The sequence below is a fragment of the Phaethon aethereus genome (genome assembly GCF_964289735.1).
Source record: "Phaethon aethereus genome assembly, chromosome: 1".
NCBI classification, from domain to species: Eukaryota; Metazoa; Chordata; class Aves; order Phaethontiformes; family Phaethontidae; genus Phaethon; species Phaethon aethereus.
The window spans coordinates 80,595,526-80,614,229 of NC_138575.1; the positions used below are offsets into that span (position 1 = coordinate 80,595,526).

General features: G+C 46.9%; 1 protein-coding gene across 2 annotated transcripts in view; it reads left to right on the forward strand.

Annotated features, from left to right (window-relative positions):
- Positions 1-1,400: 1,400 nt before the first annotated feature.
- ETV6 (ETS variant transcription factor 6) overlaps positions 1,401-18,704 on the forward strand; it is a gene marked incomplete at its 5' end in the record, with an annotated part of 141,911 nt that continues 124,607 nt past the window's right edge. For both annotated transcript variants that reach the window (XM_082014258.1, XM_082014259.1), the window contains one exon: positions 1,401-1,433. In XM_082014258.1, the coding sequence (XP_081870384.1) occupies positions 1,401-1,433 (33 nt within the window). The remainder of the gene's footprint in view (positions 1,434-18,704) is intronic.

Sequence of the window (18,704 nt, forward strand, 5' to 3'; positions counted from 1 at the left end):
CCCCCCTGAACCTCTGTGCTGAGCTACGTGCGACCCGCTAAACGTACGCAGGGCCCCGTGGGCTTTCCCTCGCCGGCTTGTAGGGGGTTCCCCCGGGACTGTCGCCCTTCCGTGGGGCAGGAGCGGCGACCTCCCGCTCCCCCCAACCCCCCACTCGGGCCCTTTGCCTTTGTAGCCACAGAAGGGCGGGGGGGGGAGGAGAAGCTCTGTGGGGCGGCGGGCCGGGCCACGCGTGGGACTGGGCGGGGAGAACACACACTACGGGCCGGCGGTGCCCCCCGCCCCCCTCAACCCGGACTTCCCGTGGCCCGCGGTAACCCGAGCCTCATTTCCTGGTCAGGGCTCTTAAAGGGGCAGCCTCGGCGGCGGAACAAAGGCCATTGTGCTGACCGCGGACCGGCGCTACGCCCGCTGCCTTCCCCCCGCCCCCCCGCCCCGACCCGCCATGTTCGCCCAACCCGGCGCTGAAGGCCGGTACCGGCGCGCGGCATTTAAAGGGCCCGCGCAACCCCGGCACCCCGCGAAGTCAAATGACACTAAATAAGACGACGGCGACCCCTCTGCGCCCTTCCAGCCTCCCCTCCGCTTCGGCCGGCCTATATCAGCACCCGAGGGCGCCGGCGGCTCGCCGCGCTCCCGCCCCGGGGCACCGCCGCCTCGCCTTCGACCCTCCCCGGCGGCGGCGGAAGCCGTTCGTGCGGGCGGCCGTCTCCTGCCGGAGCGGCCTCTTTAAGGGGCGGGGCGGGGTGCCGGGAACCCACGTCAGTTTCGGCCCCGAAACTCCGGATCAATGAGCGGAGCGGGGCGGGGCGGGGCGCAGCGCCCGGCCAGGCCCGGCCCGGCCCGGCCCGGCCCCTGCCCGGCCCCCGCCGCCTTTCGGTTTCTCTCTTCCAGGAAGGAAAACACCGGCGGGGAGCGGGGCCGCGCTAGCAGCCCCCGCCCCTCCCGCCGCCTCGCGCCGGCGCCCCCGCTCCTCCCCCTGCACCCCCCTTCCCGTCCTCCCCCCGGCTCCCCTTGCCGCGCGCGCGCACCGCCTCACAGACGGACTCGCACGGGCGGAGGGCGCGCAGTCAGACACACACACTCACACACACACACGCACGCACAGTGCCACAGGCGCGCGCGCGGAGGGGGGGGCGCGGCAGCGATCGCGCGCCCTCAGAGGAGCGGCGGCGGCGCTGAGGAGGGGACTCCGGCGGCGGGGCGCCTCCCCCGGGCAGCTCCGCGGGCCGCGCCGCGCCCGCCGGCGGGCGATGGTGGCGGCAGTAACTTCCCCTTGAGGGGGCCGGGACGGGCCGCGCCATCGGGCCAGGAGAGAGGAGCGGAAAGTGGGGAAAGCCCGAGAACTTCCCGTCCGCCCGCGCCCGCCCCGCCGGGCTTCGCCGTTTCCCTCCTGAGAGATGTCTGAGGCTCCTGCTCAGTGTTGCATCAAGGTAAAGCCCCGTCCCTCTGTCCGTCCCTCTGTCCGGCCCCTGTCAGCGCGGGACGCGCCCGCCGGCGGCTCGGGGCGGTGGGCGCTGTGTTGTGCCCAGGGTTATTTGGGTGAAAATAACTGTTTCTTTCTCTTCTTTTTTTCCCCCGCGTGAAGGGCGGTCGCGGTGGCGGCGGGGGGGGGGGGTGTCGGGGTCAGCCGGGACTGCTCGGCCGTGGCAGCCGGGGTCGCGGAGCTCCTCGCGCCGGCGGCCGGCCGCGGGGGGCGGGCACGGGGACGCGGCTCCCCCCGGTTGTCAGCGCCGTGCGCCTGCCCCAGGGGGACAAGCACAGCACAGCCGCCGCGGCCGGGATTTCGCGGCGTGGATCTTCACGGCGGGAGCCGGCGGCGCTCGGGGCGCGTTAAAGGGAGCCCCGGAGCCCGGCCCGGCCTCCCGCGGGGCCGGCAGCCCGCGGCCCCCGCCGGCAACTTCACAGAAAGTTTCCTGCCGTCGGGGAGGTGCAGCCGCTGCTGCTTCTTCCAACAGTGGGTTGTGGGGCTTGCGTTTTATTTGTTGCTTTTATTTTTTTTTTTGGTAATATCCGTACTATTGTTATTTATTTTTAGTCGCTGCGTTTGCTGGCATCTCTTGCCCGTCAGCAGGTAGGGGAGCCAGGGCTGCGCAGCCCGGCCCCACTCTGCCGGGGCCTGGGGGATGCGCTTCCCCCGGCTTGGCCTGTGGAAGAACGGGTTGCCCCGTGAAGTTTCTCTTGTTAAGTGGAGGCGGTATAAATCTGAGACAATGGAAACAAAATAGACTTTCCTTTTTTGTCCAGACCCTTTGCTCTCTAGCAACCCGGTAGAAATAGCGTGTCCCTCTCTCCTTTCCTCACCCCTCGGTTTTGTTTTGATCATGCATCTTCTTCAAGGGTCACTTTGCCTTGTTGCCAGCCAGGAATCTCCCTTCTGCTCGCCACTAATTCTATCAGAGTAAGAGCACTTTAGCGGTTGTCTCTCCCTGCCTGGAAGGAAGGGGTGACTTCCAGACTCTCTTCAAGGGGAAAAGCCTAGAATAAACACTTACTAATTCAGCTTAAAATCATGATGCTTTTTTCTTTGCTTGTCCCGTGCATGTGTCTGTACATTTACAGTGGGAATCTTGCCTTCCATGTGGCGTGACCACAATTTGAAAACTTCTGGGTGTATTTTCTCTTACTGAGTTAAATGCATTCGGGCCTGTGTCCCGTGAAGTCTCGTGGCTTAGAGAGTCTAGTTTGACTTTTCGTAACACAGACAGACAAATTGGATAATGGGGTATTGTATGCGCATTACAGTATGGCAAAATGCTAATGCAGGCAAAATGTGTACAATTAACTAAGCAGATCCCTATATTTATAAACTGAAATATAACTACTGTTTTTTTCTAGTAAACCCTGTGGAAAGGTAGGGTGTGTTCTCTGGACAGAAGGACATGAATGTCACGAAAAAGTGCTGTCATATGAGCTGTGTTTTCTTGTTTTCGGCATGTGTTGTTTTGAAAATATGAGGCTTACTTCTGCTCTTACTGAAGTCAGCAACAGAACTACTATTGATTTCAGGAACAGTAAAACTGGTTCTTCCCTAACCTCTCACTAAGGTACGTTATAGAGTCATACTGTTAAGGGATCAGCTACATAGTAGGAGAGATACAAGCAAACTTCTGTTTGAGTCTTGAAATGATTAAATGCCAATTTTTCTTTACATTTAGAGAGACATTGGGGAAGTGGTATTTTTTTTTTAAAGTGGCTAATTCTAAACATCATGGTCTGAACTTATTTTTTAACATGCAGTTTGTTTACATGCTGACCCCTGCAGTTATCTTTGTAGGAAGACAGAAACTGCTGGTTTTGGTTTCTTTATTGGTGATCATTTTAATAGTTTCAAATATAGAGAGTACGTATTTTCAGAGAGAGATGTGAATTTCTTCACCAGTCAAACCATTCTGGGAAGCTTTCTCTTCAGTTTTTCTAACCACCAGTGTTTTTTGGATGCTTGTTTCGACCAGGCAGAGTTAAAGGTGGTTGCGATCAGCAGCTGGATTTAAGGGGGGTTGTTTAAATGGTAGTGTGATTATACAAGTACAAGAGATTATCTCTTCAGCGTGCTGCTCTGGCTTGCGGCACAGAGCGTGAGGTCGAGGCAGATGAGCAAGCTCCACACCGTACTCCAACTTCGCCGCTGTGTTGTTCTGAAAAGTAGCCAAGTATTGTGCTGTGAGGGTGTTGCAGAATTTCATGAGGAGCCTGTGATCTGGAAGCGATGGTGCTGGTGGATGTATTTTGCATTTATTTACTTTTTTCCCTTTCTTCTCCAACATGGGGCAAGGGTGCATGCCACAGCAACTGGGGTGATAAACCACGGAAAGCTTCAGTGGAGGGAGTGAAAGCTAATGCTTTGTTTATGCCCGAGATCAGTGCATGATCTCCCTATCTCACCTTATAGAGAAACGCTTTAATAAGATTTAGGGAAACTTTGCGGAGGTGAAGTTTTCATATATATTTAACTACTGGTACTTGATAGAAACTTGCAGTAATATCTCGGTTCATGTCAAGCACTTACTGGTATGTATATGTGATTGTATATTGATATGTGTATGCCTTGTGGCAAGTATGTGTGCTTACTTACATTAACTCTCTCTCTGAGAGAGGAGAAATACAATTCTAATATCCTGATCTTGCCAGCACTTGGGTGCGTGCTTGCCTGGCTGATGGCACGCAGACCCGGTAACTCCAACTGTGCTGTTGTGGCAAGGAAGTTAAGCATGTGTGTAAAGAGTCTAAAGCTGCAGAGAGAAGTCATCTCTGGGGTTTCGAAAATAAGATCTGAGGGGTCGGAGATGAGCGTGATGGTTGGACCCTCAGTGTTTGCTACAACTTAGAGCATCAGTGTACTCTCTGTGTGAACCGATGGGGTTTGGGCTTGCGGCAGACTCCAACCTGAGGGGGCCTGAGGGCTTTGACTCTGAGGTGGATTGGGAAGGGAGATCTAGTGTGGTTGTTGTATTGGGACACTTTTTTCTTCCTAGCTGTTGGGGTGTCTACACTGGTAGTAAACCTGTTCCCCTGATCCTGAGCCATAGTAGTTAGCTGATCATATTATTGTAAATACTGCCACGATGTTGGCACTTGTTACGGTGTTGGCAAGTGATCCTTACGGCCTCACCTCTCCTCCCCCAGATGGGAGAACTGAGGCATGGGGAGGGTGTAAACATCTTGGCAAAGGCTTACATGAGAGCAAAAACTCAAAGGGAGACAGAACTAGAAGTTTAGACACAGGTGATGAGTTCTGTCTAAAACCTCACCTGGAGCTTTCTGATTGTGAGGATCTCCCTATTTTTTTCCTGAAATTATAATACCTTGAGAATACTACTGTGGTGTCATATGGAGGCTCAAAGTTCAGCAGGCAAGTAGAAGGGTCCCAAAGGGCACAGTTTAATTTGTTTATTTTCCTTTTTATAAATCAGGCACTCAGTTGCTTCATCTGATTTACCATGCGACCATACAAACAATTGTGCTGGCACAAGTGTGGAGTGGTGGGGGAATGAAAACTGGGAATATGGAGGGGGGATCTGCTGCTTCAGATCTCCTAGACCAGGGCTTCTCCAAGCCCAGACTCCTTTGTGCACGCCTGGCTGATGTTTGAACTGAGAGTGCTTTCTGTGGGCAGCACTGAAGGCACGGAGCCTTCCTGTGAGTCTGGTTTCACAGCTGACTCCCGTGGAGATTTTATGCAGCTGTATGCTGGTGGATGTGAGCGCTTTCACTTGCAGCGAGCTGTACGTAGTGGCCCTTGTGATTGCATGGGCACCGCAGGAGTCGGCACAGAACCCTATAGCTCAAGGACTTTGTCTCACTGGTGCTTGTTTCGGGTTTGAGGATGTACTTTGTAATAATTTACAAAAAGGAAGAGGGGAAAAAAAGACTGATCGTGTAAGCCGAAGGGCAAAGAATTGGCATAGTGTTTGAGCTTTCAATCTTAGCTGCCTTCCTCAGATTTACTTAATTTTAAGTAGTGCTTTATGTCTCCTAAGACTTCATTGATGCTGTTTTTGCAAAGAGCTTTCTCCCACCGAAGGCTTCCAATGCTGAGGGGCTGTTCAGCACCACGCAGCCAGAATCCTCTTACCCTTAACCAAGGCTGAGTGTCAGTGCAGAGTGCGTTCCTTAATGTTTATTAGTGAACCTGTGTACTAGGAGGAGGATCCTTCTCCTGTTAGTGTCAATGACAAAACTCTCATTAAGTTCAGTGGGTGTAGGATTGAATGGGAGAAGACCAGTGTTTAGAAGTACATACCATTTAACACCTGATTAATCACTTAACTCGTTGACACCAGCTAAATTTAATCCCTCTGAAGCAAAATTTTACTAACACTGCCCCAATTAAACACCAGTCATTACTATTCACTGTGTCATTACAGGTGAAGTCAGTTTCCTGGGAGGCAACCCGTTAAAACAGCAGCCCCAATCTGAAATGCCCCAATTAAACAGAGGATACTTTAATGATCATTTACATACATATTGCACCTTACATCTCAAAGTGCCTTTTGGAGGGAGGTGGCTAAGCAGTGCTCTGCTGATAGAAATTACGATAAGCAGGAGATGAAGTCTTGTACAGTTACGCAGAAGTGAGGTTTCTGCCTTTTAGAAAAGTCACCCAGGTACTTGAGTGCTTGCCTTCTGAAGTCTTCTGACAAAAGCTTTCCTAATAACCTGCTTACTGTGAGAAAGGAGAGCTAAGGCAACCCGTGTTTTTGGCCAGTGATGTGGTTCTCATCTACAATCCAAAAATTGTCTAATTTGGGTCTTTTTTGTATGCATTTGTTCTGGAGTATTTCTGGTTCAGTGCCTTCAGATGGACATCCCCAGAGCAACAGCAGTTCAAAAGCAAGTGCTTCTGAAAATGTTCTCGTTGGCCTTTGCTTTCCCTATCTGTGAAACAGGTATAAAATAATAATGAACTTGCCTCTGCAGGGCAGTATCAAGGCTTAGTATTTGTAATGCAGCATGGAAACAAATTTATCACAGAAATCAGTGACAGAGTGGTCTGATTTGTTCCTGGCTTTTTAGTTCACAAGGTGTTGGCGCGGGCGTGTGGTTGTTGTTTGGCTGTTGGCTTTTTTGTAGGGGCCACCTGCCTCTGCTGAGCAGTCAAAGAGCGCAAGATACTACAGCTTTGCTGTGTCCCAATGTCTGGAGCAGCCACGTGCGGGCTGGGTAGTGTTTCTGTGCCTACAGCCTGCACTGGACTTGGCTTTGGGAGAGCTGGTTGCGGGGAGCAGGCGTAGCTGTACCGTCTTGTCCCAGGGCAGGTGTGCCTGGGAGGGACGGCAGCCAGATGTGGCTGCCAGAGCAATTCCCACCGCCTTCCCCTGGCCACCGTCCTTCCCAGGGCTCCCTGAAGCCAAATGCACAGTGGGCTGTGTACTGGGTTGTCCCAGGTGTGACTTTTTTCCTGGGGGTAGGAGGACATTCCTCTCTGTTAGATCAGATATGCCTTCATCAGCTGCCAAGGGAGGTCCCACTAGCGAAGGCAGTGGCTGGTGGTCAGCTGCTAGCATTGCCACAACAATTAATTTTTAGGCTGATGTGTCTCTGTGCCTCTTGAGGGACAGAGGCCACCCTGGACAGCCCACACATGGGATGTTCCTCTAGGCAGTCATGAAGAAACCAAATCAAGCGCAGGTATGTGCTCATGTCCAGTCTGAGCGAAGAGGCCAGACAGGCCACCAAAACTCTTTTGCCTCTAACAGCAGAGTTGTGGCAATTGAGTCCTGTTATTGTGGGTTATTTTTTTAACAGATGGAACTCAAGGCTAGATTATACTGATTTTTTTTTTTTTTCCAAAAATGCCACTGCTGGCAGGAAAATAAATGCAGAAAACTCCAGCTGAAGTTGAACTTGTCTATGGAATGTTTGGAGCAGTGCTAAATAAAGGATTTTGAAAGGAGTTAAGCTTTTCACTGATAGATGGTATTGCTTCTATTCTGCAATGCTACAGAGCTCCAAAGTGAACTGGGTATAGCAATTAAGGAAAGCTATAAATGATTCTTCATCTAAATGATTTTCTAAAGGTTATTCCTTGTTAAGCCACATGCAGTTTCTTTGCTTTGGTGTTGTTCTTGTGCAGTTTGCAAATACTGTCATGGTTAAGAGAGTTGAGAGAAAATGGGTATGAGAGAAAGAGATTCTCACTGCGGTATTTATGTTGGTGTTCTGTAGAATGTTTGCCCATGAAAATAAATAGCATTGTAAATATGTGTATAATAGCAAGAGTAGTACTGGGTGTGACTGCAAGAGTTAAGTGTTAGTACAACTTCAGAAAAATACTTTAAATGTGACAACAGGGCTTTACATGTCAAACTATTAACAGCTGGATAATATTAAATCCAGAGTTTGGATTTTTAATTTAAAAATAAAATTAAATGTGGTTATAAATAGGAACTATGAGTGATTTCTTGGTGGTTTGCTTGAGTTTTTTTGTTTGGTCTTTTTGGTCTGCTTTGGTTGTAGCGTTGGTGGTTTTTTGGTTTTGTTTTTTTGTTGATTTTTTTTTTCCTAGCTAGCTCAAGTAGGGTTTGATCAAGCTTGGAAATAACTTGTTTTGAAAAGTCTTGAGCGTTTAATCTGGAGGAAGCCAACTGGCATCCAGTAAGGAGTATCCTTAAAACTGATGGAACACAGGAGAGAGGGAGTTTCTGTATATAGTTTGTGTTTTTAACAGAGTATGGCTGAAGTGATTTTTCCATTATGTCTTCAGTGGGATCCTCCGAAACATCTATTAACAGAAACTAGGAATGTTTTCTAAACGGTATGGGATTCTGTGGAAATCCATGAGCTTGGAGTTCTACCAGATAAATGTTTACTAAAAGTGCCAGAGATAGTAGTAGTAAAATTCAGAGACAAATTACCAAGTTAGTAGGGCCACAACAAGGCATTCAATATCTGCAAACCACGTTTTCCTTTTCTCTTTCTCCTTTCTTGCCCTAAAAAGGACTTCACAAAAAAGGGGTTTCCGTCATTGATGGAGCACTGTGAACCTCTGCTGATGTGCGTGGAGGTCAAATGGAGCCAACCCAGCATTACAGCAATAGGGAGGAGCTCCTTCCCACTTCCTAGGAACCCACCTGAGGTCTGTGTTGGGATTACCCTCCATTACAGAAGTAATCCTTCTTTCTTCTAGTGGATTAGGACTGGAGATTGTTGTTTCACCATGTTCCATCTTGAATGGCAAGTTCTCATCTTCCTACCTGTGCTTTAAATCATGGGCAAAGCCCAGCCCTCTCAGACCTGCCCAGGAGTTGAGGTTAGAGGTGGTAGGGTGCAGGGAACCGGAGGCTCTGGGGTGAGGGTGTTCGTCCCAGTCATCACTGGAGGCTACCGGAAAAAAAATGTTCCCTGAGAGATGGGTCCTCCCTACCACATCCAGTAGAAGCCACTTGGATATTTCCAGTGGGCACTGCTGCGCAAGGCTGGCTGCAGCTTGAAGCCTGCAGAGCTGATGGGCCGTTGTCAGCTGTGCCACTGCCTTTCTGCTGTGGCAGCACTGGTCCCAGCAGCCTCACCGCAGCTCCTGAGGACCAGCTCCCTCCAGTTTAGAGCACCGTTGTGTTGGGTTGTGCGGCTTGGTGTAGGCACATGTAGGTGCCAGGTGCCTGATTGGGGCTGTACTGTGACTGTGGGGTGATGGACCCACCGTCTCCATGGGGGTGAAGAAAGGAAGGGCTGAACTGTTTTCAGAGAGCGATGAAGGTGCACTCGTTCCTGCTAAGTCCCAGGGTGCTGGGAAGGGCACCAAGTTGCAGGAACAGGAGAGCTGATGGGTGTAAAAGATACATCTCAGTTGGCGGTCTGAGTGGTTGTGTCACCATCAAATGGCTTGAGCAAATGAGTTCACTGGAAGAGGACTTGGGGAAGACTCTGGGAGCAGCTTCTGGGGGAAGAAGGTTATGGGCTGTGAAATATTTTGTGGCATGTGGCCCAAGATATGTATTGCATGTTGCACAGCAAACACTGGGCTCAATCACATTGGAGATAGTGTCTTAGCAAGCTACCTCACACCAGCTGAGTCATCAGAGCCATCTGTGACTGACCATGCGCTGGCTTTTATTACCTCCCAACTGGGACAAATTACAACTTCTTTTAAACCTCAAAGTAAGAAGAGAGTGAATAAATAGCGTATGCACAGCCAATTAGCACAGCCAACTGAAGCATGTTGGCAGGCAGTGGCTGAGTTTTGCAGGCTTGGAGAAGTGGGCAGAAAATGCAGGTTTGTTTGTTTTTTCTCCTCTTGGTAGTTTTGAGTGAGGCTCTCTCATGGCTCTTCTGCTTAACAGAAACAGTGGGGTCTCCTTGAGCTGTTTGGTCCTGTTTGCTGATAGACCTCCAAGAACTGGTCTGGCAGCTGGGATCGTATTTTAGGAAATTATTTGGTTGGTGAATAAAAGAGAAAACTGTGCTCAGTTTTCAATTTGGGGTCAAATAGGCAAATAAAACTGAGGTGGAAAAGGAGCAGGGAATACAATAGAAGTTATCTGTATATTGCAGTTTGAATCCATGCTATGTATTGGTTCTGATTACAGTGTGTTTTCCTGACTACTGGGAAGATTTGTAGTGGCACTTACAGAAGCGAGCAGGGAAGTTGCCTGGGGAAACTTCCATAGGAAGAGAAGCTGCATTGCCTAGGACTCTTCAGCTTGGAAAGGAGACTGCTGAGGGAGGCATGATAAAAATCTATGGAATTGCACAGTAGCGTAATATGGGGAGAAATTATTTCTGATAGTACAAGACTAGAGCAGGCAATGAAATTACCAGCCAGCAAGGTTAAAACAAGTACTTCTTCATCTGTGTTAAATAATGGAACTCACTGCTGCAGGATGCTGTACAGCCTAAAAGTACAAACAGATTTTTAAAAAGAGGGTAGAGGAATACAGGGAAGATACTAAGCCTAACTGCCTGTATGGAGGTGGTGGGGTAACCCTATAATTACACAGGGGAAAGATTGGTTTTTAAGTCTGTTAAGCCTTTTCTGAAACAGAGACTTCTTGTCTCTTGGGGACAAGATCCCAGATAAGATAGACTAGCTTTGATGATGTATAGGCATTCAGATGCTTCAATGTAAAATTTTGCACCCTGGAAGGCTGCTCTCAAGTGCTTATTAGTCTCCTCTGGATTGTTTCCTAAGTCTCAACCCCAGCAGTCTTGATTTCAAGAACACTAGTTAATTGTAAGTGGGAAGGGAGCTAAGGAAGAATTTGTGTCTGTGACTCAGAGAGATTTGTGAAGTCTGGTTTGCTAGGACTAGCAAGAGATTGGCTTTGTTGCTTTAATTAAGCAGATTCAAATGAAAGAGGGGAAGACCTTCAGGGAATACATGGAAGAGGAATTACAGATCAGCCTTTGAAAAAGGGAAGTTTTCTGGTTATGGGGAAGAGACGTTGTTTGCTTCTAGGAGCCAAATGTGGGTTGACCTGTCCTTTTCCAAAGGTCTCCCAGTTCCCATTGTCACCCATGTGAAATGTGTTCCTGAAGCATTAACTTTTTCACGTACACGACAAATGGCAGCCCAACTGGAGCTTGCAGCCACGGGCATAAGAGCTGCTGCTTTCACTGCCTGGCCAAATGTCGCAAAAAGTCACTGAATGGTCTCACTTGCTAAGAAATGCTGTCAGTTATACAGACCTTGCATCATGGTTTGATTGTGACTTCTTTTTGGTTTTTTCCCTTTAAAATGATGAACAGAAGAATGGATATACAAAATAAATTCCAATATTTTTTTGCATGTGTACTTTTTAGTTACTTTTCCTAAAGAGAGAGTGATTCACAGTGCTGAGTAGCCATTAAAGCATATTGATGTGCAGCTAAATGTGGCCTTTAACCTAAATTTAGTTCTCCTTTCTGCTAATCTGTACAATGTCCACAAGTATCTATTTAAGTAATTGGATAGCCTCATACAGATTTAGTTAGGTTTTTATTTTGGAAAACAACAAATTACTTTATTTGCTGAGTGATTGATTTTTTTTTTTTAATTTTACATGCTGTTTATGATAGACTGCACTTGGCTTTGCAGTAATTACAAGTGCAGTCTCCCCCATCAAAACGCTGTGTATTAAAAGTTGTTCTTAAAAAAAAAAGTTTTCATAATTGTGCATGAAAAGGAAGTATCTGGTACATTTTGAGGTAATATTACTTAATAAATAACAAGCTTTTTTATTAAGCCAATGAAATATAGTGGGTTTTTTTTTTTTTTTAATTGCGCTGATTGTTTCTTGTGATGCTGATCTAGTACTAGTAGATTTTGCTCCTTCACCCCTCATTTTTATTTGCTGGCTGGAAGAAGAAAACAAGCTTCCTGTCTCTGCAGCTCCAAAACATTTTCCAACTTTAGGTAAACTAGTTATTGTAATGAACTAATTGACAAAACTGAAAGAAAATATTCTCTCTGTATCTGTTGCCAAAAGCTGGCTTGGCTCTTTGGCAGGCTTGGGCTCCAGGTGTATAACAGTGGGTCCCACTTGTTCAAATGGTAGGACTGTCTTTTATGCTTTGGCACAAAGTTTTGTACTTGGGATTTACCTTAAAATTGTTTTCTGTTATTATAGTTATCACTGGATCTCAATACACTTTAGTTTCACATTTCTTGGGTTTTTTTTAAATAAATGAAAAAAAAACCTTAAAATGGAAATTTTAAAAGAAGTGACTTGGAAAAATTATACATGTTTAGACAAAATGCCTTGGCAGATCTTGACTACAGCGCTAGTCAGAACCTTTTTCTGTCCTCTGTGTGTTATCCTCTATACTGAGTTTTCGTTTAATGCTGTAGTGGTGAGACTAATCTTCTTTAGCCATGGAGGGCTGGAGCAATGGAAAATCATCTGTCGTGAGGGGTATTTCTCCAGTTTAGCTTGAAGGTTTGGCTTTGCAAACCAAGAGGGGAAACCATTGTAGGTGCAGAACAAGCCTCTTAGTTCCAAATGAAACCAAACCCTTTATATTATTAGTGCTCCTGGAAAGAAAAGGCTCTGAAAAAACAGGTTTTAACTCACATCCTGTAGTAGAGATGTCTGTATGCTTTCTAAGATACTCAAACGTCTCGATTAGCTCAATGTTTTAATGTGTTTGTTGTCACAGCCAGTTCCCTGTGAGGTAGGGAACTACGATTGCCCCTCTTGACAGGTGGGGAGCAGAGTGGCATCACGTAATCTCTCGGTACCTATAGCTGTAGCAAAATAATGCCGTGCTCTCCCAGCACGGTCTCCTTGGGCTTTTTGCCTGCTGCCTGCCTGGGTCTCCCCCTCACGACTTGCTCGGCAGATGGTACTGTGCTTAGGCTGGCATGTGCCATCGCTCATGCTTGCTCTTCCTGCTTGCTGGGGTGAGAACCTCACGGTGGTCCTGCATGTTCCTAGGAGGTGAAGTGTAGTGTCACCACCACTTCAGCTAGTCCAGTTACAAGGTGAACTTAAATACTGATGAAGAAGAGGGCTAGTTTCCTTCAGTCTAGACTGGAGTTTCCTAATGCCCTGTCCATTTTCCATCAGTGGTCCACAGAACACGCTGTGATATGCAAAATACTCATTCAGCTGTATGGGCCTTGGCCTCCTTTTTGTTGAAAAAGAGGAACCATCCCCTCCCCTCCCTCAAACAACAGCTGAAGTTCTGTCACTTTCTTAACCATAATTAAAAAATAAACATAGGTAGACCCAGGTTGTCAGCAGGTGGTTGGCACAGCAGTGAAGAAAGTGTGAAAGCTGTGTGGATCGAAGACATTGAGATAGCTCTTTCAATGATTTGTGTACAAACGACACTGAGCAGCTGGCCTGGAGTAGGGCTTGGTTTTAGAGCATGTTTAAATTTAAGCATTATAGGGAGCACGTGCATATTTAAATTTTCATCTTCTAAAGAGAAAAAAAATAGAGAACAAAACCCAACAAACCCCAAAATTAGTTAAGGGAATTAATTAGTAGAGGTGGTTAGAATGATAACTTTTGGGGATGGAGGAGGTTCTGTTTTTGGGTTGCTTTCCGTGTAATGCCTGAGAAGCAGAGCCAGCCTGAACAGTTTTGACTGGTCAGCAAAATTTTTCTTGCCCACTGTTCATATTACTTGCTTGCAAAAATGAATGGCTTGGTTGGTATCTATGCTTCTGGAAATAAAATCATATACTTGAAAAATAGACATTTTTTGTACAGAATTTGTCCCCGTGGGTTTTCTGAGAAAACTTTTGATCATAGTCTTGAAAGCTTCGACAAACTGGTCACCTGCATGTTTTTCTGCAGAAAATCACCACACATGCCGGTGGTGATAAGAGTCCAGGTGAGCAGTCCTGCACTTCAGGGTTGGACCTTCTGTCTTGCTTTCCACCAGAGCTCCCGGAGTATGCTGCTCTCGGCCCATCCACCTTCACAGCCAGACACAAATTTAAAGATACTCGGCACTGCCACAAGATGGGAGCTTTGACATGGGGCGTCTCTCCATGCCTATGTTGATAGGGAGCTGTTTGAACCAAACAGAGTCTGGTATCTATATTTCTATACACCTACTCTAAGCTATGGGACTGGAGGTTAGTGGAGGAAGGAAAACAGGAGCCAGGGAAATAGGGTGAGACTGAGAGTGAAGGAATTAAGAAGTGAGGGGCAGGAGTTTGCTGTGGCAGCAACTGCAAGCAGCTGGGCCCATTGCAGACTCCTGTGGAAATCAAAAATTTGCTTTAGAAGGTCATGAGAGGCAGAGGCATGAAGAAGCTGAATTGGGAAGGCTTATTTCTCATCGTATGGGAACAGAGAGGACCAGATGGAAGCATCCGGCAGTTTTAAACAGGGGGAAGTATGTTTTCACACAATGTACAGTGAGGTTACTGAACTTACTGCCAGAAGTTGTAATGTAGGGTCAAACAGGGAATTGGTTTCAAAAGATGGTTCATACTAGATGGATCTGTTTGGGACCATTAACTGCAAAGATACAGCTGTAGTCCTTGGGTCAGAAAGCCCCGAACCTGTGGGTTGCTGAGGGAGTGTGCAAGGGAGAGTTTATTCCTTGTGCTCTTACCCTGAGCATTTCCTGCTGGGTGTTTCTGGAGATGTGGTACTAGCTTAGATCTCTGGGCTGACCAGAACTACTCTGTTTTTCCATTTTCATTTAGGGCTTTCATACTTTGGTGCTGGACTCTCTTTGGATCCCTCTGACAAGTGGAAAAATAACAGTTGAGAAAACCTCTCATGTGAATCAGACCTTCTGCTCTGTTTCTTGATCTTGAGGTGATGTTTCCTCAGCAGAGGTAACCTGACCATCTGAAATTCATGAGCTGAATGTTCTTCAGGTTATGAAGGACTTCTCAGTGAATTTTGTTCAGGAAAATTCTTGGGGATTTTCCTGTCCTTGACTCTCCTCTTGGGCTGTGATGCCATTTATTGGCATAAAGTGCCCTGACCTATTTTATTTCTCTAGGTTTTTCCCAAGATTTGGCTGACAGCAGGTGGTAGAAATAATTAGATTCTTAGATAATTCAAATGTTATGTGCTGTGTCAGCCACACCTCTTCTGATGGCTGATAAGAGACAAGTGAACACAGTTCCTTGCAAGACGAGGATGCGTTTGTTTGGATGGCACAAACACGTAACCGCATGACTGTGTGGCTGATGAACAGGTGTTATACAATACAGGGACAGTTCCAGCACTTCCATTAATTTATTCCATCAGCATGCCTGAAACCTGCTTTGGAGTGACTATCTTGATTTGATAGTTCAATCTCTTTGCCTTTCAATCCCTGACTCTTTTCAAGTTTCTAATAGCTGAGAAAATTGAGGAGGAAGTGTTGTTTACCGAGTGCCTGGACTTCATTTTTCTACACGTAATGATTAAGGAATGAGTAAGCTGGCAGACAGGACCTTCTGGTGGGACCCCCTGTACACCAAATGTTTTCCTTCAGTGCAAGTTGAGCTATTTCTCGAACCATGCTTGTCCTGTGCTGATGCAGTTAGTGGGCAATTTGAACTACAAAGGTGAGCTGGCTAAAACAAGGAAAAAAAAAAAAAAAAAACCCCGAACCTGCAAATGCCTATGTGTCCTTTACCAAGCCCCACAGCTAAAATGCTTTCCTATAGCAGGCAGATACCATAGGAGCTTGCTCTCACATGGCAAAACCTTGCCTGTCGTTAGGCTAAGCTTAGTTATGATGTCTGTGCTGCACAACCTGCTCACCTTTAACTGTCTCCTGAGGTCCTGTCCCACCTCACCAGCTTGGACAGTCCTTCTGGGGACAGGCTCTCCTTCGCTGTTCCCAAGTGCTGGCTATAGAGCCTGAATGTCTGAAGACGCTATACCCGCTACCAACGCAGTAAAACAGAAGCAAAAATTCCCAAAAGATGCTGATAGCTGAAGGAATTCTGTTTTCCCAGTGTTAAACAGAAGGAAGTTCATTTTTTCTTTTCATACAAAAGTGAATTAAAATATGTCCGTGTACCACATGCAGAGTCTGGACAAGCACTTTCCCAAACCAGTGTGCAAGCACAGTAGCAACATGATCTTGTGACCAAGGACTGTATTATTTATCCAGGTTTTGTAGATCATCTGTAATTTCTTACTTACTGATATCCTAGCTGTTTGTGTGCAACTACTTAACTCCTGAATTTCCCACTTGGACTTTGGGTATCGGTATGGTTTATGGTGCTGCAGGAGTGGGTGCTGAAATGCCATCTGTTGACAAGTGAACAATTAACAGTTCACTCTTGAATGCAGCCCTCATTTTAGGCTGGTGAAGTAGAGCTAAATTTTCTCATGCCTGCCTTTTCCAGAGCTCAGACTGCTCTATTCTCACATTTCCAAATGGATAGCCTGTTTGTTCATGCACAGTCGCTGTGCTGTGTTTTCCCTCAGGTTTGTACCTCAAGTTTTACCTCTCCTTTCACATGTTTGAAGCCATAGTCCCTAAAAGTGGTCGTGTTAAGGCTACTGGGGAAACACAGCTCTTGGAGGTTGCAAAGTCTGTTTGGTCTTCAAGTCACTTGAAATGGGAGCTAAATGATATGCCTGGTTTTAGAAAGCAGCAGTATTCTATCTGATCTTGTTCTTCCAGCAGAAAAAAAGGCGAGGGTTTGATAGTCTGTATGGTAGTACAGTGGTAAACTTGGAGTGATTTAGACCATTAATGGAAAGTACTGTAACTTGGATTTCTTAACAGTGTGTCAGATGAAGGGATAATCTTAGCCTGTCTCATTTCCATTGCTGCTGGCTTGCATAGCATCTGCCTAAAATGAAAAGGTAGTGCACAGATCCCAGTGTGCAAAAGTAGCAGGCTGCTCGTGTGGCCAGGTCGTTAACTTCCTCCTCTCTGTTTCTTGATCTCAGGTCTCCCTACTGGCCATTGTTAATTATTCTGGCTGTGGGCTTGTTAAGAAGCCCTGAACGCCAAGCATTTTTCCGGGCACAGGTCATTTGTGCTGAGGTGTTTGTTTTTCCTGTGGCTAACTAGTGTCTAGCCCTCCTCCTGTTTTGCCTCTTGTATGCTCTGTCATTTCCCTTTTCACAGGGTAAGGGTATTCTCCCTAAACTCTGTCCTGTCTGCTGTAAAGTGCACATAGGAGGTCGTGGACTAAATTGTCAGGCTATGCTATAACCTGTTTTCTTTTGAAGTACAGTGGGGTTTGGCATCATAAGAGATGAGACTCTTTAAGCATTGTATGAAGAAGAGTCCTGCTGAAGATACGATGAGGCAAGTGAAAATTGTGACTTGAGCAGGGGTCCTGGGTCTTCATCCTAGGTTGAGCCTGCTAGTTCCTGAGTTCTTCTGTGGCATGGCTGTACAGTACTGTCATACCATCCTTTCCTGCCTCTGGCACTGTCTCTGTGAGGATGTATTTGCCTGTATCCAACTTTGGGCTGATGTGAAGCTGGTTACTTCTCTGCAGGTTTTTAACTGTTCTTTAAAGGCACTACAAAAGTGCACCATTGTTACTTTGTGGAAGAAGTAGTTTGATGAGACTCTAATTCAAGATAAGATGGTAGCACCCTGGAAGATCTTGTCCCACCCTTCCCCTTCCTTCTTCCCGTGGGCTGGCACAAATGTTTGGGCGGACGTGTGCTTGATAGGGCAGCAGATCTGCATTAAAATGGACAGCTTGTGCTAGCACAAGGCAGAGCATGGTGTGGAGGTGGGAACAAGCAGCTGGGAACATGAAGAGGGCAGGGCATGTTTTTTCAGTGGTGGTGCCAGTTGATCTGGGATTAAAGCGTTGATGAAACTCAGAATAAAGCTTTGGCCAGATCTGTGTTACCTGACATCAGAACCATAGCTTTTAAAGATTCACGCCTACTTTCTTCACAAGAACTGTCCCTTTAGGCTAGGTAGAGTAGCTACAGGAAAAGTGGTCACTGGTTCAGGAAAACATTGTTCTTGTGCTGAGCAGCCATCTCTCGTTTTCTTATGCCAGCAGACACCAAGGGTCTGAAGCAGCATGGTTTGCTCTTCTGCTGTGAAGGGTAGAGCTGTTGCCTGGAGGTATGAATGAGCCTTCTGGTATCAGTGTGAGGCCCTGCTGCTGTCATCTGCAGACTTCCAGCCGTGCTATGGCTTGCTTTGCATTTCTGAACACACCTTGGCTGTGCCATTTAGCTTTAATTGTAGGAGAATGTTGCTTTAATAAAAGGAGGCACTTGCATGTATTGAGTCTTCTGAGATGGACCAAGAACACTGAATGCCAAACCACCCACTTTCATTGCAAATTTATGCTGTTCTGTACTGCTGATGCTGATAGACAGTCTGGACCTGTTTAACGATGCAACAAAGCGTGAAGCTTCTCTGGGTCAGGGGAGGAAGTTTGTCCCACGTGCCTAATCTGGGGGTCATTTCTGAGTTTCAGTTGTCTATTAAAATTGTGTTCTCGAAACATGCAAGCATGGAAACAGTACGTTCAGTCCATAAATGCTCATTCTTTGAGCCATGCTCACAGCAGCTTTCCTGGGAACATGGTATATATGCCCTCTGTTGGATTTGGCATGAAAGGTATTTGTGGCATCCTTTCAATAGAAAACTAGGCCAGCTCATAGATCTTGTTTTATTTTTCTTATATCTTCTGTGCTGGCCTTGCGACATGGTTATAAAAATATACCAGCCTGGTGCATATACTCATTATCCTGGACAGGGAGGATAGGCTTGGGTTAAAGGTACTATATATGGAGATACAGGAGGTTTTAGTTCAGGCCCTGCTCTGCCACTGTGTTCTCTGTGGCCTTGATATCATTTAATGTGATTGCCCCTCCATA